The 19,556-nt window shown below is 41.9% G+C and overlaps 1 protein-coding gene across 1 annotated transcript in view; it reads right to left on the bottom strand.

Annotated features, from left to right (window-relative positions):
- The window catches only part of LOC135499475 (titin-like), a 176,300-nt gene that overhangs the window by 21,571 nt on the left and 135,173 nt on the right, over positions 1 to 19,556 (bottom strand). The window contains exons 102-117 of the mRNA XM_064790235.1: positions 16,701 to 17,021; positions 15,938 to 16,231; positions 15,419 to 15,538; positions 14,988 to 15,167; positions 14,367 to 14,535; positions 13,774 to 13,940; positions 13,523 to 13,637; positions 12,834 to 13,024; positions 12,413 to 12,700; positions 11,226 to 11,853; positions 10,890 to 11,058; positions 10,061 to 10,255; positions 8,297 to 8,555; positions 7,577 to 7,846; positions 2,442 to 5,522; positions 1,662 to 1,730 (exon numbers count right to left, since the gene is read on the bottom strand). Coding sequence (XP_064646305.1) covers positions 1,662 to 1,730; positions 2,442 to 5,522; positions 7,577 to 7,846; positions 8,297 to 8,555; positions 10,061 to 10,255; positions 10,890 to 11,058; positions 11,226 to 11,853; positions 12,413 to 12,700; positions 12,834 to 13,024; positions 13,523 to 13,637; positions 13,774 to 13,940; positions 14,367 to 14,535; positions 14,988 to 15,167; positions 15,419 to 15,538; positions 15,938 to 16,231; positions 16,701 to 17,021 — 6,516 coding nt within the window. The remainder of the gene's footprint in view (positions 1 to 1,661; positions 1,731 to 2,441; positions 5,523 to 7,576; positions 7,847 to 8,296; positions 8,556 to 10,060; positions 10,256 to 10,889; positions 11,059 to 11,225; positions 11,854 to 12,412; positions 12,701 to 12,833; positions 13,025 to 13,522; positions 13,638 to 13,773; positions 13,941 to 14,366; positions 14,536 to 14,987; positions 15,168 to 15,418; positions 15,539 to 15,937; positions 16,232 to 16,700; positions 17,022 to 19,556) is intronic.

Below are 19,556 nucleotides of genomic sequence, written 5' to 3'. Positions count from 1 at the left end.
GTACGTCACCCATAGGTGTTTCCACCTCTGTTTTCACTGCCAGAGGTTCATCATCAACATCAATCTTCAAAGCAGAGAAAGCAGGAACGTCAACAGATGCAACTATTTCAACCTCCGGATCAGGTAGAATAAGTTCTGGTTTGAATTCTTCTTGGATCTCTGGCTTTTCAGGCTCTTCCCTGGGCAGATTGTACTTCCCACTTTTCTTCCAGTGGGGTTTTGGGAATTTCAAGGACGGCATTTTGAATCCTTTCTTCTTTTTATCCTTTGGTTTGTCATCGGCATCAGTCGGGATGACCACTGTAGGCTCATGGATCATTCCTTCAAAATCAGGGGCATCTAAATCCCTACTAAATTTGACCTTTGGTTCGTACACTGGGACAATTACTTCAAACTCTTTATCAGAACCCTTAGAGGAACTGCTGGACGCTGAGTCACTCCCCTTCTTCCGTCTTGGAGGTGACCGCCGGCCTGGTGCGCCATCTTCAGAATCACTTGAGGTAGAACTGGTTGATGTACTTGACTTGGAGGAGCGACTCGACCTCCGCCTTAACCTCTTGACCTTCTTCGGCTCTGGAGGAGCCTCGTCCTCATCCTTACTCGAAGTTGCCCCAGTTGTACAAGGCATCAAATCAATAGTACCCTTAAACCCTCCCCCATCCTCACTTTCAGAGGATGAACTAGAAGAACTAGATTTACCCTTTGCCCTTTGCAGTCCAAATTTCAAGTCAGGTTTAGGTAAGTCAAAGTCAAGAGTCAGTTTTTTGTCTGACCCCTTGCTTTTGTCAGAATCACTCGAACTCGAACTACTTGAGCTGCTTGAACTTGAGCTTGATGAAGACTTCTTCAGTTTAATACCAAATTCTGGAATGTTAGTGCAAACAAACATGCAGACATAAGTTAGATAGCTGATCAGAACTTCAACACAAAATACCATTGTTACAGAAAGCATTAAGCATCAGCAATGTTTTTTGGCAGTTTCTGAAGATTTTGTTTGTTGTGCTTTCCCCTTATTTCTTCACTGTGTCAAAGCTGTACACTGACCACAAAAAATGATTTGATTTCGTTCTGATAGGTTTTTAGGAAATGGCTTTCCCTTAATGTTTATGTAACAATGTAAGTGAGAAAATATTAAGGTTCAAACTAACATCTTAGAAATTATATTTAAACATGTTAAATAGTAATCTACATGCAAAAGTTAGGAGAGCACATATTAAAATCAACAGGTAATAGATTGTATCAGTTGCCCTGATGTTCCTGAAGACAACTATGAACAAAATTGCAAGTCATTTCTAAAATACTTAGAATTTCTATGATAAGATGTTAGATGTTTCTTTCTACATGCACAAAGTTAGTCATAACGTATCGAATATATCACTGAGTATTTCCTATGCATGCAACCTATCAAAGAAAGGATGGACAGACGCAAGACATTGGTTTACAGACAAATTCCAAAACAATTATACATAATGGTCTTTTTGTGGGTGCTTGAAGAGTGTGTCATAAAAGTTATGAAGCAAACGTTGCTTGCCCCTACGCTAAGGTTTTAAGTTTTTAACAAAATTCACCAAATTGTTTTAAAATTTGTCTGCACTCCAAAACTAACTGAAAGAATGAAACAGTAATAATACATCAGACATGTAACAAAGATGACATCTTACCAGGTTCCTGTTTAACTGGGGCTGACTGCTCTGGTTGAATGACCTCTTCAGCTAGGATTGGCTCAGTAGCTGCAGGGGAACATGCAAAATGAATACATGTAAAGCAGTGGACATACCAAATGCAAAAGCTGGCAGGATTGATTTAGTGTCTTATGCTTGTTTTGGTAGGGTGGTAAAGGTGATTTATGCTAATATTTAGAGATAGAAATTCCAATCTCACATTATATAAGTTAGTTTGCCATCTAGCAGGAACATTATTTCTCTCTGAGACTGGAGTAAAGTTTCTACTACATGGCAACTACACCCCACTTGTCAATGTCACCACATGTAACGTTTCTTCAACAAAAATATCAAACCTTGATGAATTTTTAAGGTAACCTAAGGCAACAGTAACTCTGTTACTTCCATTATTAAAAGGACAATGATTTTACTTTGATTGAAAGCTGACACTCGTCCACCCCACCAAAAAAGCTTCTAAGCACACTGACAAAAAATACTCTGTGTTGACTTTATAATAAGCTGCTTGTGAAAGAACAACGAATGCCACATATAAGCTGGTTGGATGGGATGCTTAGCTTGCACAGATAATATTAAAGTCAGTTTGAAGTCGAAGTTGTATTCCTATTGAAGCTGAGCACACATTGGCAGTTTGTCTGGTTTATGTTCTTTCTTAATAAAATTACCATATTCTCTCATAATGGTAACTTTCAAATTCTCATTTAGAGCAATTCTGCTGGCATGTGCCCAAACCACTGTCAACTATAACACATCATCATTTACCTCTCTCTTTTGAATCAGGTTTTTCAGCGGCAAGTTGTGAAGAGACAGAAGGAAGATCAACATGCACTGATAAGGAGTGATCCGATGAGGCTTCCTCGTCGGAGGCGGACGAGGGAAGATGATCCTCAGTGGACAAGGAAAGGTGCTCCTTCACTTGAGCAGAGGATGGGCATTCTTCTTCTAAATGCAAAGATGAGGGTGAGGTAGAGTGTTCTGACATGCGGGGTGACTCTTGAGGGGGAAACGTAGGCAAGATTTGGTCATGTTGGACTAGTTCAGCGATGGTGATGGGAGATGAACTGCCTTCTGGTGATGTCAACACAATGTCATTTGATGGCTCATTCACAGCAGCTTCATCTGAAGCATACTCCATATCACTACTGAAAGTGTCATCTTCAATTCTAACATCCAGTTCATCCCTGAACTCTGTCACATCCTCGGAATCTGAGCTGAAGGAATAGTTGAGTGCACCTGAATGATCAGCATTGCTATCCTCCCTATTGTCAGCCTTGGAGTGCACACTGTTTTCGTCGCTCTCCTCTCGTATGTCATCCAACAGGACTCCTCGATGAGGGCGCAGGTCAATTGTCCCTTCAGAAAGCCCAATCATGAATTCCAATGACTCAGGCCCATAAAATGGATCATAATCAAGCATTGTCTCAGACCTATACAGCATTGGATCTTCAGTTGCAGCCTGATAAGGGTCGTGTCTGGATCTTGGTTCTCCTAACCCCACCCCTGGCTGATCAGCCAGCATTGCAATCACACCTTCCCCACTCTCCACGGGTATTCTGAATTCCAGCTCTCCCATCTCTCCAACAGTTGCAGCCACATCTACATAAGACTTGGATATCAGACTGACGTTCCTATCTCTGTCATCATCATCATCAGTGAACTCATCACTTGAGCTAGATTCACTGACATCATTTTCGAATTCCCCTTTTGGACGGAACATTGTCATTTCGTAGTCTGAAGACTTCAAACCCATTTTTCCATCAGGCATGTGGACGAGGAATTCAACTGGTGCATAATCAGTCGTGTTGTCAACCTCATAAGTCTGTTCAGTTCTTAGCATTCCTCTTGGATCAAAAGCCTCATCTTGCTCTACATCAACTTCAGGAAGATCGGGCCTTTCAAACTGGAGAAAGCCTTCACTTCTCTCTGTGGGTTGCTGAGAAATGACCATTGGATATGGTAGCTTGCAGAATGGTTCAATGTCCTCCTTAGACAACACAAACAGTGGATGAAGACTCCCAGGTTCCACCCCAGAGTCTACCAATCCAACCCCCTCAGGCTGTATGTCTTCCTGAGTTGGGAGATCCCATTCCATCTCACCCCCTGGTCCCTTACTGTCAGGAGAGTCTGGTGAGGACAAATCCAACTTCACATCTTGTATTACAAATGGCTTGGATTTCAGAGTTGGGCGAACAGCCTTGGGACTCCTTGGGATATCTATGCTAGTACTAGTTGGTGTATGTGGACTGATTGCTCTAAATGGAGAATCCTCTCGAACCTGTTCTTGGACAAGTTTATCATCTGCCGAACTGGTTTGCTCTGATTCTGGTTGTTTTTGTATAAGGTCTGGAGTTTTGGATGACTCAATCTGTAGGTAGGCGAGTGCTGGATCAAGGGAATGTGCACCTAACTTTTCTGGTTCGCTTGATGGGCTGTATGGATGCCTGATGACTGACAATGTAGGCGTCCTTGGAGGTGTTCCTTTCAGTCCAACGAGCATGGATGAAGCCAACGAAGGTTCTTTCTCTGTGGACGATTCTTCAGGAATGCTCTCTGCCTGCGGATAGGATACCGGTAGGTCCATATCCTCATATGACAAGTCTCTCAACTCTGGTTCCTCACCAAAACTTGTATCGCAACTCGGTGTCAATCTGAGTTGATCGAGGCTCGATCGTTGTACTGGTGAGCTGCGCATAAGTGGTAAATCCACTTTCATGTAGTCTGACTCTGAACATGAGTTACTTGAGGTAGAGCTGCAAAGATCCAGGAACTGTTCCTCATTTTCCGATACTTCAGAGAAGACAGGCTGCTCCTCTTTCTCATAGGCAGACAAAGGAAATTCAAGAACGCCATGTTCCAATGGTGAAAACAGGTCATCTTTGCGGGCATATTTTGAGTCTGGCTGGATTTCACCTGGAGTATCTGAAGATACCACCCCCTCCTCGCCAGATATTTCCAACTCATCCTCTTCCAGTACCGATTCTACTTTAGATTCAATAACATTTTCATTTTCTAAGATAGAATTTACCTCACTTTCCTCACTCTCTGATTCAGATGCACTATCAAAAGACATACCTTTAGCTTTGATATCAACTGTACCCCCATGTATACTATCTTTTACATTTTCATCTGAACTAGAACTTGAGCTAGTTCGTCTGACTGTGACCTCATCTTTGACCATGACCTCAGGAACTGAAATCTCAGGTAATTTTCCACTGAGCTTAGACTTTTCATCAGAGTCTGAACTTGAACTTGAGCTACTAGAGCTTTTCTTGGCTATGACCTTGACCCAAAGTGGCTTCTCAATGTCAGAATCGTGTAGCTTTTCCTTCTCTTTTGACTCATCTTGGGAATCTGAGGATGAGGAAGATGATGAAGATGATGATTTTCTTCTCAAAGTCACCCTGTCTACATCATCATCAGAAGGCCAAACTAAAATGCCAGAAATATCAACTTCTTTTTGCGTTGGTGCAATTCTTTCTTCTTCTATCGCATCTGAATCGCTCATGTTGGATGAACTACTACTAGATATCTTTTGAAAGTTCAAAAAGACTTCGAAAGCGTCCATCTTAGGAAGTTCTTTCCTTTCTGGCCCAGCTCTAATGACAATTTCTTCAACCTCTGGCTCAGTGTCGTGACCAGACTCAACAGAATAGAACGAGTCGAGTTTTGAATCATCATCGGAGCTGCTCAGCTGTCTGAAACCTCTGGGTTCAAGGAGAGGGCTCTGGAAATCAGGTTCTGCCTCAGGTTTGCAGACTGTGACTTGTGTGATGGGTTCCTCATAGAAGCATTCTGCATCACTCGAGGAAGATGAGGAGGAGCTTGAGGAGTCTGCGCAGGCTGCTGTGAAGAAATTACCATGCTTAGAGGGGGTACATGCATCAATAAAGCGGGCTATGCCAGAGGATTACCGTTAGGCAGCACAGCACACCGAGGCAGATAAGTTACCCAAGAAGAGAGCACACCAAGGAAGTGAGATGATCTGTGACGTACCACGCACACCAAAGCAGAGGTTCTGTACAACGTAACAAGATATATGTAAAGGCTGTGAGGCAATTCGAAGTTGAAGCCAATCCTTTGAATGGCCGACTCCAGAGGCTTACCAATAGACAACAAAGCACACCAGGGCATAATAAATGTGAGTGGGAACACCAAAGAGGTACACCATTAGATCTGTGAATATTGAACATCGATGCAGAGGTCATGGAGCTAACAGAAGACATTCAAGCGACGAGAGGTTGTGACTGAACAACACCACACCAAAAGTCCTCTTTAGCAATATTAGCACAACAAAGCCATGTGATTAATGACGCTACAGCGAAAGGTTATCACCAAACTGAGGAGAGCTAAAAGCATGAGTGACACAAGGTTAAGTTTAATGGTCATCAAGTTTAACTAAAGCAAAGAGGAATTGATATGTCACAGAAGAGCAAGGAGAGAGATCATGTCCAACAAATTGTTGGTGAAATGATTATGAATGGTATGTAGCAGAAAGCAGACGTCACCGGCAGAGCAAAACAATGAGTATAATGAGTGAGATGAGGGCAACTAGATTGAGGAAGACCACATGTGATGTGAGGTTCTGTATGGTGCTAGTGTAATCTGCTGTCAAAGCTGAGAAATGGATGAGAAGGAATTTCTGGATGGGATTTGTCACTGTGTGTTTTCAGAGAGTGATTAATGATGGTTATTCCCACATTTTACAGGTTCAGTGGTGCAATGAATTCAGTGGTGAGCACAAAATTTGTAAGTTAAACTGTGTTCTGTTAGATGTGATGTACATGTTGACTGAATAGTTCATTTTGTTGATAGAACTCAAAAGTACCACCTTTTTGCTTGGAACTGATGGAAATATATCCCGGTAAATGTGTTTTTTACACAGTGAGATGTCAAGTACAGGTACTGTACCATAGAATTCAGACAAATTGTGGTGTCAGGAATACACTGAATAAAGTTAGGTTGTTGCATTGAGATATATTATGCGTTACAGTTAGAGAATGCAAACCCTAGAGATTTATATGCCAGAAAGCATTTTGAAGCAAAGCAGAATTAGGGAAAAACTCTGGCATAGTCAACATCAGATGATACAAATATATGAAGCAAACACAGTACCAAAACTATGTTCAATTTAAAGGTGATTCTCAAATGAACAAGTGAAAATGTGCTTTCCTTTGAAACAAAATACTAATAAACTGTGCAATACACATAAATAAATGAAGAACTTTTCCATGTGTGTGCCAGTTTTGTGCAGTAAAACACAACAATGTACCTTACATTTTCCACGACAGCTTTTTAAATAAAAAATGTTGCTTGGTAAAGGGTGGTTATTTATTTTTGAAGTTATTCAAGCTTGGATGCATAATTTTCAAAATTACTTTGCGGATGCAAATAGCTTTGGGGTTAACCTACCTTTTAATTCAGAAGAGACAATGGACTTAATGAACATTCATGTGACACAAGACGATTAATAATAGTTTGATTATTTCTTTATGTAACATTCACAGATACATAGCTTATACAGTGAGTTAGAGAGAGTCTGAACAGCAGGAGAAATGTTTGAAAGCCTCTCGAAAGAATTTTTCAGCAAATGCTATATTGGGTACCATACTTCACAGATTCCTTGCAGGCCCAAGAGAACCAAATGGGATGGCATCAGGTCATATGATTTAATGCTATACTATCATCATGTGAAGCTGACCTCCGTAATTTTCCAGATCAATTTAAAACCTGTGTGCAGACCCAAGCTAAATAGGTCAAGCTTGACCCGATGGTACTATAGTTTTAATATCATGAAAACCAGTGCGCTTAACCTTTTTTCAAGATGCTTTCAAACTTTTCCCCTTATCAATGTCCCCCAAACATATGGAAATACAGATAAAATAATAAATTCTCCCTACCTTCCACATTGAGCTTAGCATCAGTTGCAGCAGTGGGTAGCGTCGCTTGGACCTTTCCAACGTCAGACTCCTTAGCATCGTGGATCACCAACCGGCGCACCAAACCATCAACGATAACTTCGTATTTCTCTCCATCCGGTTTGATCGGTTTTCCATTGACAGTCCAGGTGACCTCAGCTTCCTCATCGTTGACCTCACATTCAAAGATGGCGGTCTCGTCTTCTTTGACTGTGATGTCTTTAAGAGGCGAGGTGAATTCGAAGACTTTAGCTGTGGCGGAGAGAAAGATATTTTATCAATTTACACCATATTTCTTTGTCTCACAAACACTCAGTTTAAACTTTCTCATGACACTTACCAAGTCAACTCGGTGGATTGTTTAAAACTGTATGTGAGAAAGCAAGGGCTGTCAACCTCACTTAACTCACTGGTCAAGGAATTTAACTTGGAAAATGGTGGTGAGAGGCCTTGAAATTTTCGATGAGGTAGGCATCGCTAGCCCCTCGGGCATCCTTGCAAGCCTCTCAGGGGCCATGACTAACAAGAGTATTGACCTACAGTTTCACCCCAGTCATATGAGTGACCACATACAGGTTAAGCAAATAGTTCTTCTTTCGTGGTCATGATCTGAGTACTAAGATATTGGCTCATCTACCAGTACAGTCAACACTTTGCAAAACAACCTTATCAGAAGCTCACAGAGAACATAATTTCACTTACGAATGACAAACAGCTTGGCAGTAGTCTTTGCATCACCAAAGGCACACTTCACCTCACATTCATCTTCTGGTCGGCACATGTTGACCATCAGAGTGTGCTTCTTGCCATCCATGTCCACCTGGTACTTCGGGCCGGGCTCGACCTTGGCATTGTTGACGTACCAATCGACGTCGAAGTCCTTGATTGTTACCTCGCAGTCGAAAACGGCAGAGGTTTTTTCTGGGACGGTTTGGTCTTCAAGTTTCTTAATGAACTCCCACTGGAAAGAGACGGTCAGTTTGCATTTAGACATAAAAAATTTGGCAGGTTCTCTACCCTGCGCTAGTGTCCAGAGGAGCTCATCATCATTTAGTCTAATTCAAAATATGCACTCTGATACGTGATATACTGATGGAGATTTTCCCTTGGCCTAAAGTCCTCATTGGTATCAATCTCATTAGTTAAACAAGTTGGCAATATTTGCTAGAAAGATATTCAAGTAAATCCATTTTACAACTTGATGGCTGAACTTTCAAAATCTGAAAATATGCAATGGCCAGTATTAATATAAGCACATTTAAAGCAAACCCACATGTATTTCAAATATTACGGTCAAGTCAGACTCTTAAGTCTTTGGTTTCAGACCAACTTAATACAAGGTCGGGAACCTAGATGGATGAGAGGCGGGATCCTAGATTTGATTCTTCACACTTATCGATCAACTTGTGTCATTTCTGCACTTTTCTTTGAATACATTTCCTTGAATTTAACAATGATTTCCAATTCAGGGTGATACATTGCACTTTTTTGGAAGAATTTATTCAATCATGTGAAATGCTGTACATTTTGGCTCGGAGCAAAACAGGTTTTTATCAACTTATATTCCGCAAATGACAATTTTGGGTCCTTGCTGATCAAGCTGCACCTCACATGATGAGTAGAGACTGACGCAGGCCGATCAGTGGGCAATAGCTTCAACAAGCTTTGAACGGCGGATTTAAAATCCTGACCGGTAATAAGAAGTTAGTTGGAACCTCTACAATAACTCTGAAAGAGTAACTTGACTGTAATACATGAAGACTATCTGCTTGCATTAGGTGTACGCTCTATTCTGGGTGTCACACATTGAATCTAAAGACAGGACATACAAGGTTTTACTCTACAGTTGTGTGGTGAGAGTGTGGAAGCAAGCCAGTGTGGAACGCAGAGGTGTTGTGCAAGGATTCAACTTCAAGATAGGTATAGTTGAGATAGCTGAGACAGGTTCAACATTAAGATGGGCGAGTATAGTTGAGATAGCTGAAACAATCAGCGCTGAGTGATGTATTTCACTCTTGAGCTGTGCAGTGACAGTGTGGAATGAAGAGGTGTTGTGCAAGGGTGAATGAGTATAGTTGAGATAGGTGAGAAAGTCTCATTGAGTTAAGTTACAAGAAAGCTAGGGAAAGCTTGCATGACTTCAGAAGATGGAGCACACATGAAGTTCATCCTGCTAAGCATTAACCATTGATGGTAAAAGCTACAGCATTGTGTATGAATTTAAAACTGGGAGTATAGAAAGGAAAGTGTCAGCAGGTTCAAGATGGACTAGTAGAGGATATGACCTCACAAGCACTTCAATACGTATGTGTGCTCCAAGCTAAACAGGGAGGCCACAAACAGCAGATTGTACATAAGCTGTAAAACAAATACTGCATGATTATTAGAGATAGCGGACATGCAACGAAGACAAGAGGCTACAACACATCATCTACTCCAGGGCTGCAACCTTCATGCACAACTAACCTTGACCTGTGGGATCTCAAGGCCAAAATCTTCCTCCTTTTTCTCAGGTGCGTCCTGCGGGGGGCGCTGGTAGGACTCTTTCTCGACCTCGGGCACGATCTCCTCCTCCGGCTTGACTTCGCGTTCGCGATCATCAAGACGGAGGGGAGAACGCTCCCGGGTGCTAAAGTCCATGGGTTTGAAATCAAAGTCGAGCTGTGGAAGAACGTGGGTGATGCGTGAAAGTAAATGCGTGTGAGGCATGTGTGGAAGGCAATCTGAGGTCTGTTCTAAGCATAGATTCAGATCAATTTTATTCGGATACATTAGCAACTTTCACATTGAAGATGCTCAAACAAATAGATTGAGAAAATTCCAAGGAGTTGGTTGTTTTTTGCAAGGAGGAAACAAGAAGTAGGAAATTTGGAAAACCAAAAGAAGTTGCTGGAAGAATTGGCAGATATATGTACTGAGGCAATGTGTCAAAGGATTATTCATAAGCATTCAAAGCTGACCGGCTCTGAGGTCCAGCCGCATATATACATCAAGCAAACATATCATACTGTGGTCATAATACTTTAAGCAGGTGCTGAAATGCCATACAAATTGGTGAGTCCAGCTGACCGTCTCAGGCCGCTCGACCTTTTTTCGACCATCAAATATTTAAATTGGTACCAAACAAACCACCACCAAATTGGTATTCGAACAAAAATTAGGTCAACTCAAATAAATTGCTTTCAAGAAAGTCCGCTTAAGGACACAATTTATGAGAGAAGATTGACCTTTTCAATAATGCAAATATAGTACATTCAAATTTGAAATAAAAAATGAAAAATATGACTATACTCACGTCTTCTGCCTCATGGCGTTCAAATTCAGGTTTCTGGGTGTCAGACACCTCAAACGATGACAAGACGGGCGCTGATCTTTCAGGCGCAATGATGTCTTCTTCCATCTCGACATGTTTGAGAGTGCCGAAGTCCACCTCATCAGCAACTTGAGGTTTCTCCTCAATCTCACTAGAAGAGAAAATTGTTTGTTTTAATGAATGAAATATCGTCTTCAGAACGAAATCTTGCATGTAAGATAACTGCACTATGGCATTGTATAACTGCATTTCTATTTTCCTGAACCACGATTAAATACAAACAGCCTTAATGATGAAAATTTAAGTAAATCAACTTACATTTTCTTGAGCTGATCCTGCCAGTCTGTGACGAGGCTCTCATCATCCGTAACGATTAGCGTACAGGAGCAATCATCCGCGCCATGTTCGTTACTAATCTTACAAGTGTACGTTCCCGCGTCTTTTTCGACGATCTTACTTATCTCGATCACGTACATGTCAATTGTATCGTCATAGTAAACCTTATTGCGGCCGCCATCTTTGAAAGTGGTGAACTTTCCTTTGGACCAGATCAGTTTTGGCGTTGGGTCGCCATCAATCTTGGTCTTGAAAATGGCGGTCTGGTTTTTCATGACAGTACATTTGATGGGCTTTTCGATGAAAGTCGGGGCACGTCCGCAGACGGTCAACTTGGCCTCGCAAGTCGCCTCGCCAGCACAGTTCTTGGCAACGCACTTGACAGGTCCTGTCAGTTCCGGAAGGGTGTCATCGATGACTAACGAATGAGTGTTGGATTTCTTGTCATAAACAAATTTGATTTTATCTGTCTCCTCTAATTGGACACTATTCAGGAACCAAGTGAGTTTTGGAGCAGGGGTGCCAATCACCTTACACACAAACTTAGCTTGTCTGTGTTCAGGGGAGATAATGTCCTTGATGGGCTGAGTGAACTTGGGTGGCTTTGATGCTGTAAAGAAAGGATGGAAATAAGCAAAAAGCATTTTCAGCATTATATCAGGCACAGTTTGCGGATGCAGACCACTTTAAAAATACCTTGTACCCAGGACTTACAGGATTTTCAGTCCTATACATTCATGCTCATGGATGGTCATATGGGCCCTGGATCCAAGGCCCCTTTTTGAGTTTGATGGCAGAATTTTGCAAACATTTACCAAATGTTTGAAAAACCATGAAGCAGTTGGAATTTTGAGCTGATTTTTGCATGCAGCATCTGTACGACATCAACAACTACATTGGCAGTGTTTAATTGGTTCTGACATGTCTAGATATCAATTATAACAATATATCATTTTGTGTCATTTTTGGATGGATTCGCAGGGCACACACGAGCTACCCTAAGATGCTGAAAATTGGTTGCTCTTACATTTCAAATTGAAATTGGCAAATTGCATGCAAAAATCATAACCACGGTGTTGCAAATTTGTGCCTTTGATTATCTTTTTATGAACTTTTATAACAAAATTTAAAAACTGATTCTCCTTTGACAAAGTCAGCAAATAACTTACGCAAAACTTTGAGTCTGCCCTGGGCAAACTGTTCACCCGCATCGTTTTTCGCCCTGACAGTATAGCTGTTGGTCTCATTGACCTTGGCGTCCTTGATTGTGAACCTATACACTTGTTTCTCACTGGTAATTAGGTGTCTCTCATCAGGTTTGATTTGCTTGTCACCGATGTTCCAAGTGACGGTCGGTTTCGGGACAGCGCTGATTTCAGATTCGAATACGGCGTCCTCATGCTCGTATATCTCAAGATTCTCCGGTTTCTTGATGAACTTCGGCGATTCTTTCTTCACTGGAAACAAGAGAAGGAAGATAAAATGAAGGGTTGGCCTGATAGCAAATGGTAGGAAATACCACGTCAGTCTGAAGCTCTTTGAGCGTGTTGAGGCCGTAAACGTAACCAAAAACTCATCATTTCAACCTACTTTCAACAATGATCTGAGCTTCCGTGACAGCTTCTCCGGCCGAATTCTTTGCCACACACTTATAGGTGGCATTGTCATCAGGACTGACATTCTCCACAACGAGCGTCAACACAGTCGTGTCATCTCTCTTGTCGTATTTGCTAGTCAGTTTCACACGTTCGTCTACTTCTAGGGGCTTATCATCCACGAACCTAGAGAGAAAAATGATTGAAAATTTTTTAAATCTCTTCCAAATCCTCTCTTTTAACCCTTAAAACGCTGAAGTTCCCAGAATTTCTCAGAAGGGGGTGCATGTCTTCAGCCCCAGAAGAACTGTCTCCACGAGGGCCCCCATCGATAGCCCCATCACTATGCAAACACCTGCAGAAGATCGTTTACAATGTATTGGAATAAGACTGATTCCGTCAGAGCCATTGCCTGTTGAGCTACGATTGTCTGCGCACGAAATTTGAAAACCGTGCGGAAAGACGCAGTTGAACCCTTCCCCTACGGATGCACACCGATCGATGAACGAAATAAAAATGGCTGCTGTGCACCAATCGTAGACTTGGCCCTACTTTATTCTCTACCTATTTTGACTAACGGGCGGATGTGCGCCAATTGGCAACCTCGCTAAAAGGCTCTACTATATTTTCAACGTGATACCCTCAGACCCTACAGGACAGAACAATAATCGTAAAACGTCTTACCAAGTGCACTCGGGTGTGGGTACACCTGTGACATGGCATTCCATCTTGGCTGGTCTAGTCTGCCTCACCTCGGTGTCGGTCAACTCCCGTGTGAATTCTGGGGCCTCGGTGTATTCTGGAAAACAAATTTTTCTTGGTCATTTTGGAATGTTCATGCACAAGGACTGGATTTCCTCTAAAAAGTCACACCTCACATCCATAGGAGAATAAATTAGTCACTCACTTTGTATTGGCTTTAGCATAGCACTTACCATTGATAGTGACATTAGCTTTGCACGTGTCCTCACCCACAGGGTTGGACGCATTACAGGTGTACTCTCCAGCGAAGCCCATGGGGGCCTTGAGCACTCGCAGGACGCAGTTCTCCTCTTCATAGGTCATCTTGATCTGCTTGGTCGGTTTGATCACTTCTTCACCCCTGGAAGAGGAATTCAGGCAACATTTGACTTGACTGATACAGCTTAAGGAAACTCATCTCAAAGGCAAAAGCAAGATTATTCGCCGAGAACTGATCTCACTTTCGGTGACATTTCCTCTATTCTAGACTACTCACAGCCCAGCTGAATCGCAATAAAGTATTATGCGAGAGCAAAATTAGCAGTTGCGTTGAAAGGCTGGATGTTAAAATCCACTCCCATGGCATTACAGTGGTTTGGTCTCTTCAAGGGATCAACACTCTCTTTTCATTTTGACCTGATTTTAACCACCTCACAGAAAGGGCAGAGCCATCTGTTACCTTAGCCTTTAAGTTGAACAGTAGTTACGTCTTAAAGGCGTTTCAACAAACTTTGGAGGTTTGGTCTATACCCCACCCCCAAAGACCCCCAGTAAAACTCTTACTTACCTCAGCCAGGAGACATCAGGTCTTGGTACACCTGTCACCTTAGCCTTCAGGGTGAAATTGTCTTCCTCTTCGATGGTCATGTCTTCAGGCGTCTCCACAAACTTGGGTGGCTTGGTCTGTTCCTTGTGGCGGAGGATCTGAGGAGACTTTGGTGGAGGTTTCTCCACTTCTACAAGAGATGACATTACAGGTTACCTTATGACATCTTCCAATCTTGGACGATGACGACAACGACGACTGACCATTGGATTATTTGCTCGCATCGGCACTATGTGACTAATCAAGGATAAGAGGGATGAGATTAAGGAGGTCAATGTTTGCTTTTGCTCCGATGACGACGACGAAGTTTGTGAGGGAAATTTGCAAAGCCAAATATGCTGGTTTGCTGGGAAAACGAATGGTTATAGCATAAGACATCAATAGACCAGGGCAAAGCTGTTCAAGACAAGGCAAGTCATTTTTTGGACAACCAGGTCCTGCTGTTAAGGGATGAGGGAGTGTAGTGTGTCTCGGTATCACCAATCCGATCATGAGATGATGATTGGTTGGAAATATCCCAAAGAGTGACATAAATGGTTGTCAGAAATGAAGAGATATCACAACTGATTGGAAAAAACTTACGCTTGACAGTGATGGGAATCGTCGCAGTGTCCTTGCCGACTTTATTGACGGCAGTAACTGTGTATTTCCCCTCATCATTTTTGGTAGTCTTCTTGACTTCGAAGCAATAGGCATCATCGTAGTCCTCCATGTGGTAGAGTTTACCTTCCTTTAGCTCTTTTAGGCCTTTGGTCCATTTGACTGTAATGCAACATAAATAATATCAGCCATTTTGTCACCATTTTGGTGTGTCCCATTGGGATTGTTTGACAAAGCGGAGGTTTTTTCCTTTTACAGACAACTGATGAAAGAGTATCACCTTTGATGAAAGGAAAAGGGAACAGGTGCCATTAATGGTACTGTCCATAAGCGACCACCCTTTTTTATGATTTAGAAAAGGTTCAGGGCCTACACGAAACAATAGGAGGGTCCCGAGGGTAGCGAATACATACCTTCGGGCCTTGGTTTACCAGTGATGTTACACATGATGGTAGACCTCTCACCCTCTTCACCCACAACTTCATCGGGTTTCTTAACAATCTTGGGTGGGGTGTCAACCTCCTTCTTTGGTTCTGAAGAATATGATAACATTTTACAAAAGTGTACTTTGGACATTCCATTTTGGCTACTTTCATAACATAAGGTAGGCAGAATTTAATTCACCCAGATTTCTGGTTGCTTATTGGTCTTACATTATACCATGATCCAGATTTCTGGCTACTGCCACTGCTCTGTACATCTTGCAAGATTGGCTGCACAATGGAGGCCACCACCACCATCACTGATGTTCATAAGTTCAGATGTTTTGGATTTTACATGTTCATGTAAACTGTGGTAAGAAATGATAGAAATAAACAATAGTAATAACCTACAGTAACCAGATTGCCACAGATTACATCACTTTAACCACATTAATCCAACTAGCAAAGTTTTTCCATGAACTTTGTATTTCGCGTCATTTCTTGACTTACTTTTGACTTTCAAATCGCCTGAACTGACAGCTTTTCCTGCCTCATTTGTACCCTCGCAATCATATTTCCCCTTGTCACCCGGTACGACCTCGAGCACGATCAAGGACACATCGCCCTCAGAACCATACTCAATCATGAACCGGTTCTCAGACTTCAGTATCTCTTTGCCATCTTTGTACCACAGGACATCCGGTCGCGGTTTACCGGTCAGTTTACCGAAGAATTTGGCCTGATCGCCAGGTTTCGTCTCGGTTGTCTGTATGTCTAGGATGAACTTTGGCGGTTCGCCTTTTTCTGAAAGGTGGTTGGGAAATACAGAGGGCTTTATACAATAGACAAGACTGTACTTTCATAACATTACAGACGCCAGCATGTTACAATATCACAGGGGGTGGGGGGGGGGGGTTATACATCACCAAGTTCTCCTTGGTTCAATAATATTACAGCTCAGAAGTGCACACTGCATCGCAATGTAACTTTCTGTTAAAGTTTTTAGTGTTGACAAAAGAGGCCATTTAGTTAATAGACTCAAGGGTGTGGTATATTCTATGACAGTTGCAGGAAGACTTGGACAGCACAGAGTTTTATAACTGACTCGACACAACTTAGACAATTTGTTGGGAAGGGGCCGGGGAAGATTACACAATGCTAACTCATGCATAGAATATTGAAGGGATGTCTCCACAACAAAATCTCAGTATCCTCTCATCCTCATTTTCGATCAAATCTGATTGGCTCTGACAATGACCAATAAGAGACTTACGTCCCGCAACAAGATCATCATGCGATTCCGCCTCCCCGTTAAATTTCCCAGCATCCTTTGGTGCAATATCATAAATTTCTAACTGGTGGACGTTATTTTCTTCAAATAACATAAACCGTCCACCATCCAATTCTTTTTCGTTGTATTCCCAAATGACCTCGGGTTTTGGCTCGCCGACGACCTCACATGTGAAGTCAGCGGTCTCACCCTCTACGACATGCTTCGTCTTTATCTTTAGAACGAACTCAGGAGCTTTACCGGTAGGGGGCACTTTGAGCACGACCTTCTCTTCCTGGACTGCGACCTTCTCTGGTTCTAGTCCTGGAAAATATAAACGAGTGATGCGGTGAGTTTCAATTGACAGGAAAAGCTAAAGACGAATGTATCAACTTTTACATCAGAAATTAGCTAATTAGTATGTCGGCTCCCAAAAATGTCAACTAAATTTGGGTGTAGGTTCAAAGCGTTAAGTGCAAAGATGGTTGTCCTGTAAGAGTACACGAAAATGTTTTGTTCACCCATCAATCAGCGACCATAGGCCTACTTGAGGAGATATCGAATTCCTCTATAGACCTGACACACTGACATTCCTAATCAGATCAGGTGAGCAAATACATACTGTGTATCTTAAACGTGATCAACCTGTGGGCATTGCAACCCTTAAATGTAGATATCAGGTCAAAAAACATGATAATTGAATGCCATGATGTCGGACGATTTATGGTTCATTGTCAAAAGTACATGTACCAGTTGAGCTTATCGCCCTGATTTTAAGGTTTTTTGTCAAAAAATAGTTACAATTGACACACTGACATCGAGTGATTACCTATAAAGCGTCAACCTTAGATGTGATCATGCCAGGGAATTGTAACCCTACAATGGGAAGGGTATAAGTGGAAAACCTGATAGTGGGATGTCATCATGTCAAACAAGTTAAGGTTCATTGGCAAGAGACAGGGAGTCCTGTACAGATGACGTTCAGGCTAAATGTCAATCTTGAAATATAAGATATGCTTGCTAGACTCTTATGCTTACATGAAGAGGCACTGAGGCAGTATTGTGTTACACTTGAAAATCTTGACAACTGTAGTGTCATAATTAATTTGAGATGATAAGATGGTACAATGGAGATTATGGATGGGTGCTTTGGCTCTGTTCCTATTGTATACCTTGGACTTCTACATTAGATTTGTTTCCAAAATATCCCAAGTGATACCACAAGGGTGTAGTAGTTAGAGTCATGTACCCTAAATGGAGAGCTAGTGGATTCAAATCCCTGTCAGTAGTCCCAACTGCTTGCTTGCAAGGTCAGGCAGGACATGCCAGCCATGAATGTGTGAGTTGTGGGTCCGTCCGCCAGCAACAAAGTTCCCCATTGACGAAAATATATTAAGTCACAGACATTTTATCATGTATGACAATATTGACCACAAAGTATTGCTTGAGGTTGTTTAATGCACATAATTGTTTCTGCTCTGATAGGCCCGACCTGTGTTTGCTAATCAGATACCTTGATGATAATTCAGGGTTGTTTTAAATATTGCATTCTCAATGCCACCAAAGTTCTTCCAATCACTTTATCTGTTTATCTGGCAGTACACATCTAATTGGCAACCCACTGTTCATTCTCTCACATTAATAACATGACATGCTTCACTTCCATTGACCATGAAATACTATGGGGCCTTTTCAAGGAACTAATAAGGCTAATTTGTATTAGATAGAGGAACAAAATGTATATATCTCAAGAATGCTTTTCAGGGGTGATACAGATGGGGGAAAGCCAAGTTCTTTAAGGTAGCCTGCTGGCAACAGTTATTTAGATCCCTTTCCTTATTTGGACACCCAAAATAGTGCCAATACCACTACTTACAAAGTTAAACAGCAGTGTTATCAAGGCCCTTTTCTTCGGTCATTAAATGAAATTTTTTTAATAATCGTTAAGCATGTTACTGATAACACCTACTCGATCACCAATATTATTTGCATTTAATTGCAAATAATTGTTTTAGTAGATATATTGTGATTTTGGGTCCATCCTAGGTAGGGAAACTAGTTCCTGGACCAAAATGGTAGTACCTGTGGTCAACCCTTAAGTTACAATTCTGCCAAGGTTTCCTCTCAGTTGACGATAAATAGGCTACGATTTAGTTATTTCTGCAAAGACGCTCTTACTCACCATTCAAGAGAAGCCAAGAGCGAGGGCTCAAGCCCAAACATATGAAATCCAAGGTCGCATTGGTCTTCACCTGGACCAGCGTCAAACTTTTAAACGTCCTCATTTTTTATCCATTGCTGAATAACACACCTATCCGATATGGACAAGTTTGACACCTGGCTAAGACGGAGCACTTCACTACAACAAGATATCCACAACTGTTTTCCCACAGTTAATGATACAAGTGGTTGAAACACTTGTCAAGCAAAGAAGAGTAGTGGTATGAGGCAGAATCGTGGAATCCCATTCACCGAATCGAGTCAAACCCTCAAGATGTCTAATTGTCTACCACTCCTTGCTAGCCACATTGTCTCTGTGACGTCCTGTCACATTCCTGGCCACAATGTCAACAAGAAAATATGAAATGACGTAAATCACAAATCAAATTCCCAATCAGATAAGACACAATCCTTATCATAAATTCGAACAACTTCTCCAGCGAAATATCCCAAGAAGGAGGAGGGTTATTATTCAATTACAGCCTTCGCTATCTCCGAATAAAGAACATTCTATAAGTTTACCGGAACGGGTTGCGTATACACGACCAGAAATATGAAGTACGGTGGTGACACCGCCTTCTGCACCACTTCTGGTGTAGGACAAGCAGGCATGACAAACTCTGGCATACCTGGCCAGGG

The sequence above is a fragment of the Lineus longissimus genome, chromosome 15 (assembly GCF_910592395.1).
Source record: "Lineus longissimus chromosome 15, tnLinLong1.2, whole genome shotgun sequence".
In the NCBI taxonomy this organism is placed as follows: domain Eukaryota; kingdom Metazoa; phylum Nemertea; class Pilidiophora; order Heteronemertea; family Lineidae; genus Lineus; species Lineus longissimus.
This window is presented reverse-complemented; position numbering and strand designations above follow the sequence as displayed.